General features: G+C 33.0%; 1 protein-coding gene across 1 annotated transcript; it reads right to left on the reverse strand.

Moving 5' to 3' along the window:
- Positions 1 to 10047: 10047 nt before the first annotated feature.
- LOC139895721 (probable WRKY transcription factor 54) lies at positions 10048 to 11670 on the reverse strand. Its single transcript, XM_071878261.1, has 3 exons — positions 11328 to 11670; positions 11040 to 11141; positions 10048 to 10706 (listed from the first exon to the last, which is right to left on the reverse strand). Exons 1-3 carry the CDS (start codon positions 11624 to 11626, stop codon positions 10226 to 10228), a joined length of 882 nt encoding a protein of 293 aa, XP_071734362.1. The 5' UTR covers positions 11627 to 11670; the 3' UTR covers positions 10048 to 10225.
- Positions 11671 to 13798: the final 2128 nt, after the last annotated feature.

Below are 13798 nucleotides of genomic sequence, written 5' to 3' on the forward strand. Positions count from 1 at the left end.
TATATATATATATATATATATATATATATATATATATATGTGTGTGTGTGTGTGTGTGTGTGTGTGTGTGTGTGTGTGTGTGTGTGTTTGATTGGTATTATATTAAAAATACCTAATTTGTTATATATGAATATTTATATAAAAATGTTAATATATTTGTTATATAATTATATGAAATATAATTGTAGTATATGAAATAAGTGTATTCAATGTACAAAATATTTATTTGTAAAAGTAATAGTTTTGATAATAATGATTTATTAATATTTATAATAATAATGGTAATAATAGTAATTTTAATACAGTTGATAGCTTTACTAACAATTATAAAGTAAAGATGATAGTTTTAATAATAGTAAAAACGATAATTTTTGTAAAAATGATAATAACGATAGTAATTTTTAATAATAATAATACTAATGAAGATAATCATATTAGTAATAATAATAATGATAACATTAAATTATATAAAATGATACTAGTACTAATAATAATAATGATAACAATAATTTGTATTGTTAAAATAATAATAATAATAATAATTTTAATCATAATAATGATAATGATATTTAAAATGATAATAATAATGATAGTTTTAATAATAATACCAATAATTATAATGATAATACTAATAATTATAATAATAATATTAGTAATACTAATAATACTTTTAATACTAGTAACAATAATAATAATAATGATAATACTAATTAGATTAATGATGATAATAATAATAATAATAATAATAATAATAATAATAATAATAATAATAATTAGATTAATGATAATAATAATAATAATAATAATAATAATAATAATAATAATAATAATAATAATAATAATAATAATAATAATAATAATAATAATAATAATAATAATAATAATAATAATAAAAACTACCTTAGGAGCTCTTCAAAAAAATAAATGCCCAAGACGGGACTCGAACCCGTGACCTCTCACTCACCCGACACGCACTCTAACCATTCTGCTGTCTGATTCTTTCTGATTTAGAACCCCCTTTTATTACTTATAACCCGTACATATTTTCTGTATTTTATTCCCTTCTTCTTCTTTATAAACAACGATCAAAAATCGATTCCACAACCATAAACTCGAGTTACCAGTTTAATTTAGGTTTTTAGAAATCGAAACAAAAACATTAAAAATGTATTTGAATTAATATAACAGAAAAGAAAAATGAATTACAGCGTTTTATTAAGAACTTGAACTCAAGACTTGATTTTGAGATTGAGAATGTTTTAGACAAATATTACAACACGAAAAAGGTTTTAAATCACTCCTATAAACTTTTTAAATCTTCAATTTCAACTGAAACTTAAAAACAAACTCGAATTTTACGATAAACACTTAGTTGACTTTTTGAATTTTAAAGTTTGACTCAAGAATTCGAATTCAATATAACAAATTGAAGGTTCAAACTTTTCAGATAGATTAACTAGACAATTCCTAACACAATTGCAATATTAGATTTTGAAATGGATTTCGTTTTCGAATTTTTGTAAAAAAGGAACTGGAACAGAGATATCGATAAAAAAAAATATAAAGGTAATGTATATATGTTATTCACTCGTGATTTCAGATGATGAATTTATAATATGAATTTGGTCGATAGATACAAAATTATAACCAGTAGGAGAAATAAAAAATATAACATGATTTGATAAAAAAAATGGCGACAGGGAGAAAATAAATAAATAAAAATTCTGGATCGTGATTAAAAAAAATCAAAAGCAGATCATGATAAATTTTAAAAAAACAAAAGCAGATATATAAATCTGGAAATCAAATACGATTTTAAAAAAAATATAAAATTTAAAAGCTGATAATTATAGTACTCTTTATTTGACTTTTTAATTTATTTTTAATTAATATTAATTATTGATAAATATATTAATTATAATAATTTGGTAATATTATTAATAATAATAAAAGTAATAATATTGATAATAATACTAGAAATAATAAATGATAATGATAATAATAATTTTTGACAATAATAATAATAATCACGATATAAATTATATTAATAATTATTATAATGATAGTACTAATTATAATGATAATACTACTACGTAATAATTATAATGATAATACTCGTATTACTAATAGTAATACTTTTAATAATAATAATATTAGTAACAATAATAATAATAATAATAATAATAATAATAATAATAATAATAATAATAATAATTATAATAATAATAATAATAATAATAATAATAATATAAATTATGTTAATGATATTAATAATAATATTAATTATAATAATGATAAATGATAATAATAATAATTTTAATAATAATAATATTAATAATAATAATAATGTTATTTCATTATTTTAATATTAATGTTAAGTATTAATACTAATACTAAATATATTAGTAATTATATTAATGATAATGATAATTATTAATAATAATAATTATAATACTGATAATAGTAATGATTGTAAATGATGTATATACACACACATATATATTTACGTATCTTTTTATAACCAGTTATTCGTGAATCGTCAGAAACAGTCGAAGTTTAGTTTAAATTTAATCAGAAATTTTTCGGGTTATCACAACAAATCCTACGGGTCTCACTCGAACGAGTTTAACGACCCAAAACCCACAACGTAAAAAGCCTAGACAGCCAAAGACTCAAACAACCGAGTCAAGGCACAACACCTCGACCTATACGACCAATCTCCTCATCGATCATAGCCCACGAATTCTCGCGAATTCATTTTACCATAACACCGACGCTCACTGTCACCCGTTGTCGTCAATTAAGCAACGACCTACTGCCAACATAACTCGTACCTTGTATATCAAAGATGCCTCTACCCGCAGGGTAGACCTTCCCAACCAGTGGGTTCACTCGACCTGTTTCACCCAAAATTGTCCGACCGACAATACCTCTATGCTTCCCCTCAGGGGAAAAGAGTGAACAATGTTAACTTAACAATTGCGTTACCCTCATCTTCACCAACAAACACCGTCCTTAACTTGTTCTTCCGTCAAGTCCGCGTCCGCATCCCTGACCATCTTGCACATCCGTCCCGTTAAAGGGAGATGAAATTTACCAGTCTAGTATCTCACGACTCGTACGTTATTCACATTGTTCCATTCGTCCTATGCTACCAGTCTCAAGACTAAAATGACTTCAATCATTTCCAACCTATGAACCTTACGGTTCTTCAACTTTTGTCACCAAAACGAACACGCGCTGTCAACCGAACACTAGAGCCCATTCATATAGGTTGGTAAAACCAAATCCTTCGCCAATCACTAAGGAATGCTTAGAAAAATTTAAGTCTTACGCCCTTCAGTCGTCAATCCAACTTCCAACATGGGGAAATTCCATTAGGAATGCTACCCATAATAATATTATGTATTAACACCATGCACCCGACCCAGGTCACACTATCACGAGTCAACAACTCAAGTGCTACCCTAGTACACCGTCATCGAAATTACTAACCCCGCACCTATAAGGGTGCGGATGAAATATACGCTCACTCGAGACTAACTAGATCTCGAAACGAAATTTAAGTCTCTAAATTCAAAACCGAATCCATCGGCACACAACAAATAATAATAACGCATACTTGTATGTAAAAATGAAAGTACCTGAAGCTACATTGTTGGACTTCTGCGCTTCATTATCCATCAAATAGTCGTGCTCTAACCTCCTAACCCGATCTTCAAACAATTCGGAACACTCCGACATTCGGTGTCCTTCCTTCCGGCAAATAAAGCACTTGATCACGCTTAAAGGTACACCCGTACAATCCTGTGCCAAATGGCCTCGTTCTCCACACCTAAACCACGTAGGCACGAAACCTTCTAACTTTTTAGTCTGATTACCAACCAACTCGGGACACTTTGACCTTTGGTGCCCTTCCTTTCGACACTTAAAACATAAAAGCTTGCCTGACGGACATTCAAGAGACTTGTGTCCCCTTTGCCCACAATTGTAACATTTGGAAGTACCAGTGAACGACACTTTCTTCCTTGCGCCCTCGACATTTTCGGGCACATTCATCGCCTTCATACTAGGGCCACCTATCGATTTGAACTTTCTCTTACCCCAAGGGTGATCAACTAATTTTGGAGCATAAGGTTCAAACTCCATAATAGCTCCTTCGTCGCCGTTACCTTGAGGTTTAAGAAACCTCTTTTCAAACTCTTCCCTTACGGCCTTAGACACTTGGTCTCGAACCATCTCGGTTACTATTCCCTCGAACGACTCTTGGAGAACTTGTTTAACCTTGCCGGCAAAAATCGAGATATAGCTTTCGAACACGGCCTCAATCCTTAACGTTAACTCATCCTTCCATTCACGAATAGGTCCGTCCGTTCCATATTCATATTCCGTCTTCATTCTAAGGAATGCAAAAACAATTAAACCACGAACGCATATGAACTCACTCGCACCACAACGCCCCATCTTGCTCAAAAATCGTCGTACATCGCTCGTTTAGCACGATTTGAACCCGTAACAATGGTAGCTAGTCATTGTTACGCGAGCACACTGCGTTAACTTGCTAGTACAACGTCTATCTCGCTTGATGATTACAAAACACAACACAAATTAATTAGGGCATGGTTAGTTCACCTAAACCTAGGCACCAACCAAACCCGGTCCGACCCGATATCCTACAAGTCCTGCATAAAATGCATACACAATAAAGTCCAAGTCTAGGCACCTATCTCAAGTCGCATAAATCCCTTAGACCATGTTCTGATACCACTTGAAACAACCCAACCCGTATTCAACACGACAATATTTTTTTTATATTTATAAACCATTAACGCCCAATTAAATGGTTACATAACGTAAACCGTTCCATACAATCCGTTTAAACCAATACAACAAGTTTAATGTTTACAAAGAAGGCACGAAGGCCCTTAATCAAATGTGATGTAAGTTCGACCCATTAACATGATAGTTTTAATCCAAACAACACCCGAGCATGGTTTGGGGCTAAACTACCCAAAACGCTAGGTCAACTTCCAAAAGCTTCAACAAGCATCCAACAAGGGGAAACTAGTGCCCGACAACCCCTTCCCTTTCTCCGCACCTGCATCTAAAAAGTAAACAACGAGAGGGGTAAGCTAACGCTTAGTGAGTGCAATAAGTATACACATGCATATATAATATACCTACTTGCAATCACCTACTCACACACTACAAACATGCTAGCAATATAATATTAGCATACGAACTCCAAATAAAAGCTAATAACCTCCAAAACCGCAACTAGCATAAACAATAGCTTATACTCCAAATATATATAATATGCTACACTACAACACATACACGAACTATATGGTTAACCATACACACGTCATGGTGCTACCGGCTCCGTGGTTCACACCATACGTAATGCTATGACGCTACCGGCTCCGTGGTTCACGTCACTACGCATTCGAGTCATACTCTTTTATAGTGCTACCGGCTCCGTGGTTCACACTTCGGTGCTACCGGCTCCGTGTTCACACCTAATTTTATAGTGCTACTGGCTCTGTGGTTCACACTTTGATGCTACTGGCTCCGTGGTTCACATCACAACACGTGCACCATGATGCTACCGGCTCCGTGGTTCACATCATAGCACACTCGCACACACTATGGCACTCCCGGCTCCGTGGGTCATACCATAGTATACAAATAAATATACTATATACATACATGCATAATATCCCACTCACCTTAACACCAAGGTGATGATTATAATCTGCACGCCTCAAGCGAAGTACCTAATACATTAAGTACTCAAATCAACATACAAACTTGTGGAGCTAACCACCAATACATAACTCTTGAGTATTTAATGACCCAAACGCATTAAATGGCTCACTTACACCAAAACCGCCCATCAATGGCCAAGACTCATTATAAATCACTAAAAGCTAGTGATTAAAGTCTACTAACACCAAGTAACACGAATTATGGGTATCTCATACCCATCTTACCCAACTAGGTCAACAATAGCCCATTTACCCAATTTTAACACTTAGACTTACAAATTTTGGTCAAACTTAACCCATTAACAAATCTTTCATCATTTTACAAGTGTATTAGTGACTAACAACACAATTAACACTTACAAACCTCAACTTACATGACCAAACCCTAGATTATAGCTATTAGTGTTTTCCTTACATCAATTTAACCCACGTCCACCCATTTATCCCCCAAATGGGTCTTACAAGTCCCAAATGAACAAACCCTAGCCATAAATCAATTAAAACTCAAAACTCGGAGTTAGAACTTACCAACACTATCACAACGTAGCTAGAGACGTAGGGAACAACTTTAAAACTCGGGCTCGGTCAAGATTCCTTTTTCTTCTTCCCCAAAGTGAGCTTTTTCTCACTGACACTCTATCTCTCTCTCTCTCTAAAATGAATGTAGATGGATGGAGAAATGTTTAATGAGGTTAGGATAAGCTTCCATCAGCTTTTAGGCTCTCCAAACCGTCCACTAGTGAAAAGACTATAACACCCCCAAAAGATGCCATCTAAAATGGCTAAAATTGTCATTACAGCGACATTTGTCGCGTTTCGCGACACTACGTCGCGTTTCGCGACACCAGGACGCGATACACATAAACCAAACGCGATAAATAGACAGAAGTCATGTATCAGAAGTTGTCGCGTTTTGACCATGTTTGTCACGGATAAGTACACACCAGAACGCGACAAACCCCCTTCAAACTCGACAGTTTACCTGATGTACTCCAATTTCACTTTTAAAACATCTCAAAGTCCAACATGGTCAACTCATTGCATCCAAACTATCAAATACTCATTCTTGGAATCCGTAGGATGCCACAAGCGTCATGTTTAGAAAAACGGGGTGTTACAAATTAAAAATAAAATAAAAATCTAAAATTAGTGCTTACCATATAGCATTAGAAGATTAGTGTCATCGTATACTAGATCATTATCTCGTATATGTATCCCATTGTCGTTCATCTTGCAAGTCGATTACAGTTTCTTAGGGTTTTTTTAAGTGACGTAAAGAGACAGGAAAGTGGGAAAAGAGGGAAATGCACGTGCAATTATAATAAATGCAAAAAAAAAAAAAAAGTAGGTGGGTGGGTGGAGATAACAAGAGGGAATTGTTTAAAGACCAAAAAACCCTCATGTGAAAATCACGTGAGAATGGGTTAACGGAGGAATCAAACAGAAAAACGTCACTTGGGCTATCTTTGCAGAACAATTCAAAAATAATGACTATCCATCCTCAAATCAATAACTATGTCTATCCACGCTGGGTACTACAAACCACAGGAACTATCCGCGCAATTTTCTCTTTTTATTATTTTATTTATTTATTTATTTTAGTATTTTGTATATACTTAATTTATTTTACATAAAATAACATTTATTCTCAAATAAACTATAAATGTTTAACAAAATCAAATCGTAATCCTTCGCCCAATTTTTTTCCGTAGTTTCTTTTTTCTTCTATCGTTAGTTGAAAAACTTTCGATCCAAGTACCTTGCATAATATGATCTGGTTCACAAACCCAGTCATTCTCATCATGTTATGATCAGTTTCTTCAACAATCATGTTGTATAATAGGATGCATGTATAGATGAGTCGCCTCATTTATTCACCTCGAAAGCCATTGCCGGTCATTGAAGAATATGTCAATGACCTTGTAGAATCTCAAAAGTTCTCTCAACATCCTTACGAGAACCAGCTTATTTTCTTAAAAAAATTTAAACGCTTTGGGTCAACCGCACTTGAATAAGCCTTATCGAATGAAATCCATGTTGGGAAAATCTCGTCAGTTAAATAGTATCATCTTTCTTCCGCCAACGGAGTAACCTACTTCGACACATCACCGATGATTAACCATGGAATAACGATATTTGGAAGAGGAACCAAGTTAGGCGAAAACTCAAGATCTAGCAATTTGTCCGGTTTAGCAAGGTTGACGATCTCGTTCATTTAAACACACACCCAACCACCGTTCACCTCCTCTTTCGCAGCCAAAACACTGCTTCTTAAATCATGATCGGGTTTTCCATTTCGATAAAGACGTGGAAAGAATCTATGTGACGAAAGATAGAAGATGAGTTAGTAACGTATAGTAGGGAACCACCTGAACAACCACCTCTTTAATATTATTCAACGAAACAAACCTTGCCGACAACCCCTTAACTTCAAACCATGTGAATCTGAAAAAACAATCAGCGCGGTTAATAAAGGGTTCGACCATGATCACATCCTCACAGCCCCGATCACAGGAAACAAGCTTAGAAAGTTTATCATTATCTACACACTTCACCACAAGCCCGAACTCTCCACACCGGCTACAAATATTGATCACCAACCCCTACTATCTTCTTCACCATCTCTTCAATAATCCAACGTTTAACTAGGGAGAGTAGTGAGTTTGAAAACTATCTTGTTTTATTTGGGGTTTTTTCTTGAATAATTTATATATGATATAATGAATGATTTGATATGATTGATAGTTTGAATTAAAAGATCATTGTTCGTTCATAAATGAGTCAAAGTCGTGTTTTCTAATGCTTTTCCCACTTGATACAAGAAATTTTATTTGTTTACATTACCTGTCAAATGGTTCCAACATTTAATTTAAGAACTAGCCTAGTAGTTTGATTATAAAAACATATTTATGTAACGTGATTACGTGTCAGCATTGTTATAATCTTATAACATAACATAAATAAAATATATCAAATGCAATTGTTGGGTTATTTATTTTAATGAGAACCTTTAAGACCACGAAGCCAAGATTTTAGCTGGTTGGTATCATAGAATAACATCGAAATGTTTAAGTCTCAAAAGTTATTGACAAACTATTATTAAGTACAATCATAAAAATAAAAATTTGAGTTACTTTTATCACAATTGTCTCCTACGATATTTCATTCGTTGAAAATGATACATTATAGCTTTCTCCATCAACAATTCATGATAATATGATATAAACCACAATTATCAAATAAAGTACAAATAAGTAACAAACAATTCATGGTAATATGATATAAACCAGGATTATCAAATAAATTAAGCATAAAAAAAATCCCTACAAATTAATAAACTCTAAAATTGTAGATAGTCAAATTTGTCCGGATGCTTAGACCACTCCCTATGGTTCCATTACCCGCTAGTTATCCGTAGTTACCATTACCCGTAATGAACCATAGGCACGGCTTATTTACCCCGTTAGTTACCCGCACTCACCATCAATTTAACGGAAGTATAAATCTTAGTTATAGCAATTGTGGGTCCAAGTCGCTTTTTATTGTTTGAACTTAATGCTTTATTGTTTGTATATTACGTAGTATATATTAAGAGGAGTATTGTTTTAACCATGATAGAAAGTGTTTAGTTTTGAGTTAGTTAAAGGATATTGGTGTTGATATGACGCTAATGTGGAAAGTTAAGAGAATGAATAGTTTAGTCACGATAGGGAGTGGCCATAGCAACCATTTCGAAGCACAAAAGTACAACATATTATATACTCTAAGTTTTGTTGAGTTGGGTTTCTATTGAAGTGGAATGGCCGGGGTCATTTTTAGAAAATTTCAACCTTCTAATGCCTATTAATTTAATAATTACGAGTTCACATATTTTTGTCGATGGTGTCATATGACCCCATTCAAGCATATGTGGCTTCGACACTATTTAAGACTGTCGTTAACGCACATAAAAACATCTTAAGAAGCAGTTGCATGTTGAATTTTAGGTGATGGATACTGTGCGCGATGCAATTTTTTTTTATAACACCAATTGATGACGATTATTTTCAGGTTAGCGACATTTATTTCACCTCCTATTTTTTCTCCCTAATTATTCACTAAAGGGAAACAAAAAAAAAAAAAAAATTCACTTTCGGTATAACTATGATTTTTTTAACGTGTCACTCCTCATAAGAATCGACTTATAACTTTGATCTCGCGAGGCCTTAATTAACATTGCAGAAACATGCCTTACTACGTAAATACAAACATAATGTTCTCACTTTAAAAGATCAAACAATAAAAGATAATAAACCGGTCGATTGATATACAAACATCGATCGTATACAAATCTAGAGTTTGTACATGTAAGCTTTCTTCATCCGTAAAGATTGGATTCAGTAGCATATATCTTGCTAACAAAAGTTGCTGCAATTCGACTAATATACAACACATAACCTTATTATTTTAGGAAATATTTAACCCGTGAAATCGATTAAAGGATAATCGGTTGTAAAATCACCATTGTTGAAAAACTCCATATTCAAATAACTATTGGAGCTAGTGGATCCACAAGAACCTTCATGGTCAAAACCCATCAATAATTCATGATCATTCATATTCCATACCAAATTGGAAGTTGATGAATAATCGTCATTGGCAGTTGAAGTATTATCAGAGGTATTTTCGGTAGTTTGGACTTTTGAATCAACTTCTTGTTTTACAAAGGGATCAGTGTGGACATTTGTAATAGTTGAAGGGTTGTTTGAGAAATTTTTATGGTTTTTGGAATCTCCAAAATCAAGGACAAGTCCATGTTGTGAAAACGAATTTGGACTAGGGCAAGTGTGATAGCCAAAATATGTGATGTTGAACATGTTTGATTCATCATCCAATTGTTGAACTTGTTTAACTGCTTTACAACCGTGAACATGTTTGTGGGTGCACCTAAAGTAGCATCTGCAAATTCAACCCAAAAATATTATTATTAATTAGTAATTATTACTCCGTATTACAATTAGAAACCTAAACATAAGCCCAACATCATGTTGTTGTAAGCCCAACAACAATGTATTACGTATAATGATATAAAAGTTATGTAATAGGACTTTAAAACAAATTAATAATACAGAGATTTTCTAAATTTATATGTATACATTTATTTCTTCCAATATTCAATTTGAGACACTTAGTTTATACGGAGTACCTTTTAACCGATTATCTCAGACAATTAATATAAAAGATAACATAATCATAAAAATTAAGTTCAATACACAAATGAGTATGTAGGACCTTGGGTATTTAGAGTTAAGGATCTCTTTTTGACCATACTTTCTCCATTGATATGCATCTTGAATTGTACTACTGATCTCGACCCTAGAATCTGATGTCCTTCTACAAACATTTAATCCAAGCAAAAACACACATGTTAATAAATTTTCAAACATGATGTGATGATGATAACATTATATTAATTAATTAAGTTAATTATTCACCAATTTATAAGTTCATATGATCTTGTGTTTACATCAATCAATTATCAATTCAAGAAACTAAAAGCATCTTAGTAAATATATATACCTTCTCTTGTAACACCCTCTCCGTTCTTTTACACCCTTTGCCTGTTTCTTACCGGGGTCAACTTCTGGTACTTGGTCAATAATGGGACTCGCCGGAACCCCAAGAAACTGGTCGGAATCACGAGAATTCAACATAGAAACACCAACGGAGAAAGACCCCATTATTTCCGTTAAAAGATCTTCAACGGATCCCGTCCCATCATCATCATTAACTTTCCGGCGAAGTAAATACTGCAGCTTTTTTAAAGAGTCTCTTCCTTTAGTTAGGGTTTCAATCAAGAATTGTTGTTTTTGGTCCATTTGAGATATTGTAATATTGTATTTAGTGTTAAATGGAAAAGGAATAGGGTTTAGTGTAAAGTGAAGTTGTGTGATATACAGACGTTTATATAGATATATTCAGAGAAGGTGTTAGGAAGCATGTAAATAACTTCTAAGAAATTTCTCAAAGTTAAAATAAAATCTAAAATCAGTGATGTCATCAATCGCACGTCATCATGATGCTGATCTGTCGCTAATAATAAAGTGAGTTGATGAACGGATATGATTATTTTGTATGGGTATTTTTAGAAGTTTTGAAGAAATTGTGTCTGAAAATATAACTTTTTTATGGTTGATATGGAAATATTGTATTGTAGTGAGTGGATTCAATTCATGTGCATATTTACTTTTTCTTTCTGTTTTCATTCGGTTATGTCTTTTTCAGCATCGTTGTCCTTTTTACGGAAATTAAGATATTCCAAGAAGATTACATATTATAATACTTTTATATCTTAGCCTAAACCGTGCAAATTTCTTTTGGAACTAGGATTTTTTAATTAACTAGTTCGGGTCTGGCTCGCGCAATGCGGCGGAGGCTTTCGGTCTGCGTATTCATATTTAACGTAGCTTTATGTATTTAGAGAAGGAAAAACGGCACATGTAGTAAGCGCCGTTGTTGGTGTTGTCGTCTTTACTGTTTTTTAAAATAGGTCCGGTTCGAGCGTAGTTAGTTTCGTTTTGTTGATAAAATTATTTCGAGTCTGATGGTGCTGGGGGATAATATAACTCGCGGCGAGCAGGAAGATACGAGTTGTTGTTGTTTTTAGCATTTTTTAAAAAGTGACCGTTTCAAGCGTACCTTTTATCGTTTTGTTCATAAAATTAGTTCGAGTATGACGCTCATGTCGAAAAAATTTAACTCGCGGCGAGCGGGAAGACACGGGCTGTCGTTGTGTTTAGCGTTTTTTGAGAAGTGTCCGTTTCGCGTATAGTTAGTCCCGTTGGGTTCGCAAGATTTTTTCGAGTTGAACGGTGGTCTCGGAAAAATTTAACTCGTACCGAGCGAGAAGATAGGGCCCGTTATAAATTCGGGTGAAGTTAGTTTCTTTTATTTTAATAAAATTATATATTTACATTTTCTACCCTTGAAAAAGTGTAAACTTGAGGGGCCGTTGTGTAAATGTAGTCGAAGTTGAGGGACCGCTTGTAATGTGAACGCAAACTCAAAACGATAATTCGATATAACTGAAACGATGCAAACGGCCACCACTTTTAGTATATAAGTATTAGTATTAATATTAATATTAATATTAATTAATATTAATATTAATGACGGGATAAAAATCACTCATGTTTCAGAGAAAATCAATTCGTTCTGTTAGGCACATGAAATCGGTGAAAACTTACGAAGAGATTTGAATCCATAGATTTAATCTACACACAGATTGAGTTTAGTATGTGAGTTCTCTCTGGATCATCACCATATATATATATATATATATATATATATATATATATATATATATATATATATATATATATATATATATATATATATATATATATATATATATATATATATATATATATATATATATATATATATATATATATATCGACTAGATTACTTAACTACGAGTGGGTATTGATAAGGGTTTTTTCCTTTATCTTGTTCAATTTGGGTAAATTGGATAACTGTTGGTATTACTAGCTTCCGTCCAGTTTTCAGATTTGGATGATGACCATCTGATGTGGTCTGCTTCATCCGAGGGCATCTACTTAGTTTCCGATGCGGTTCGTATTCTTTTGCAATCTCACGTTGTCACTTCTCCTGTGTGGCCGAAGGTAATTTGGGGTAATAACATTCCGTCTAAAGTCATGTTATTTCATTGGCTCACAATTCGTAATAGTATTGCCGTTAAAGACATCCTCATCAAAAGACATATTTTACCCTCTTCACAATCGAATCTTTGTATTTGGTGTTTGGATGAAATCGAAACAGTCAATCATTTATTATTACATTGTAAGTAGACGTTTAATATTTGGTCGGACCTATTAAAATGGTGAAATTTAAGATGGGTCATCCCGAGGTCGATTGAAGTTTTTTCGTATGATTGGTTTTATGGAATGGGTATTAAAGATTCAAAGTTTTGGAAATTTATTGGACCCGCAACCATTTGGGCGATTTGGCTGGCAAGAAATAACTTTATT

Source organism: Rutidosis leptorrhynchoides, chromosome 3 (genome assembly GCF_046630445.1).
Source record: "Rutidosis leptorrhynchoides isolate AG116_Rl617_1_P2 chromosome 3, CSIRO_AGI_Rlap_v1, whole genome shotgun sequence".
NCBI classification, from domain to species: domain Eukaryota; kingdom Viridiplantae; phylum Streptophyta; class Magnoliopsida; order Asterales; family Asteraceae; genus Rutidosis; species Rutidosis leptorrhynchoides.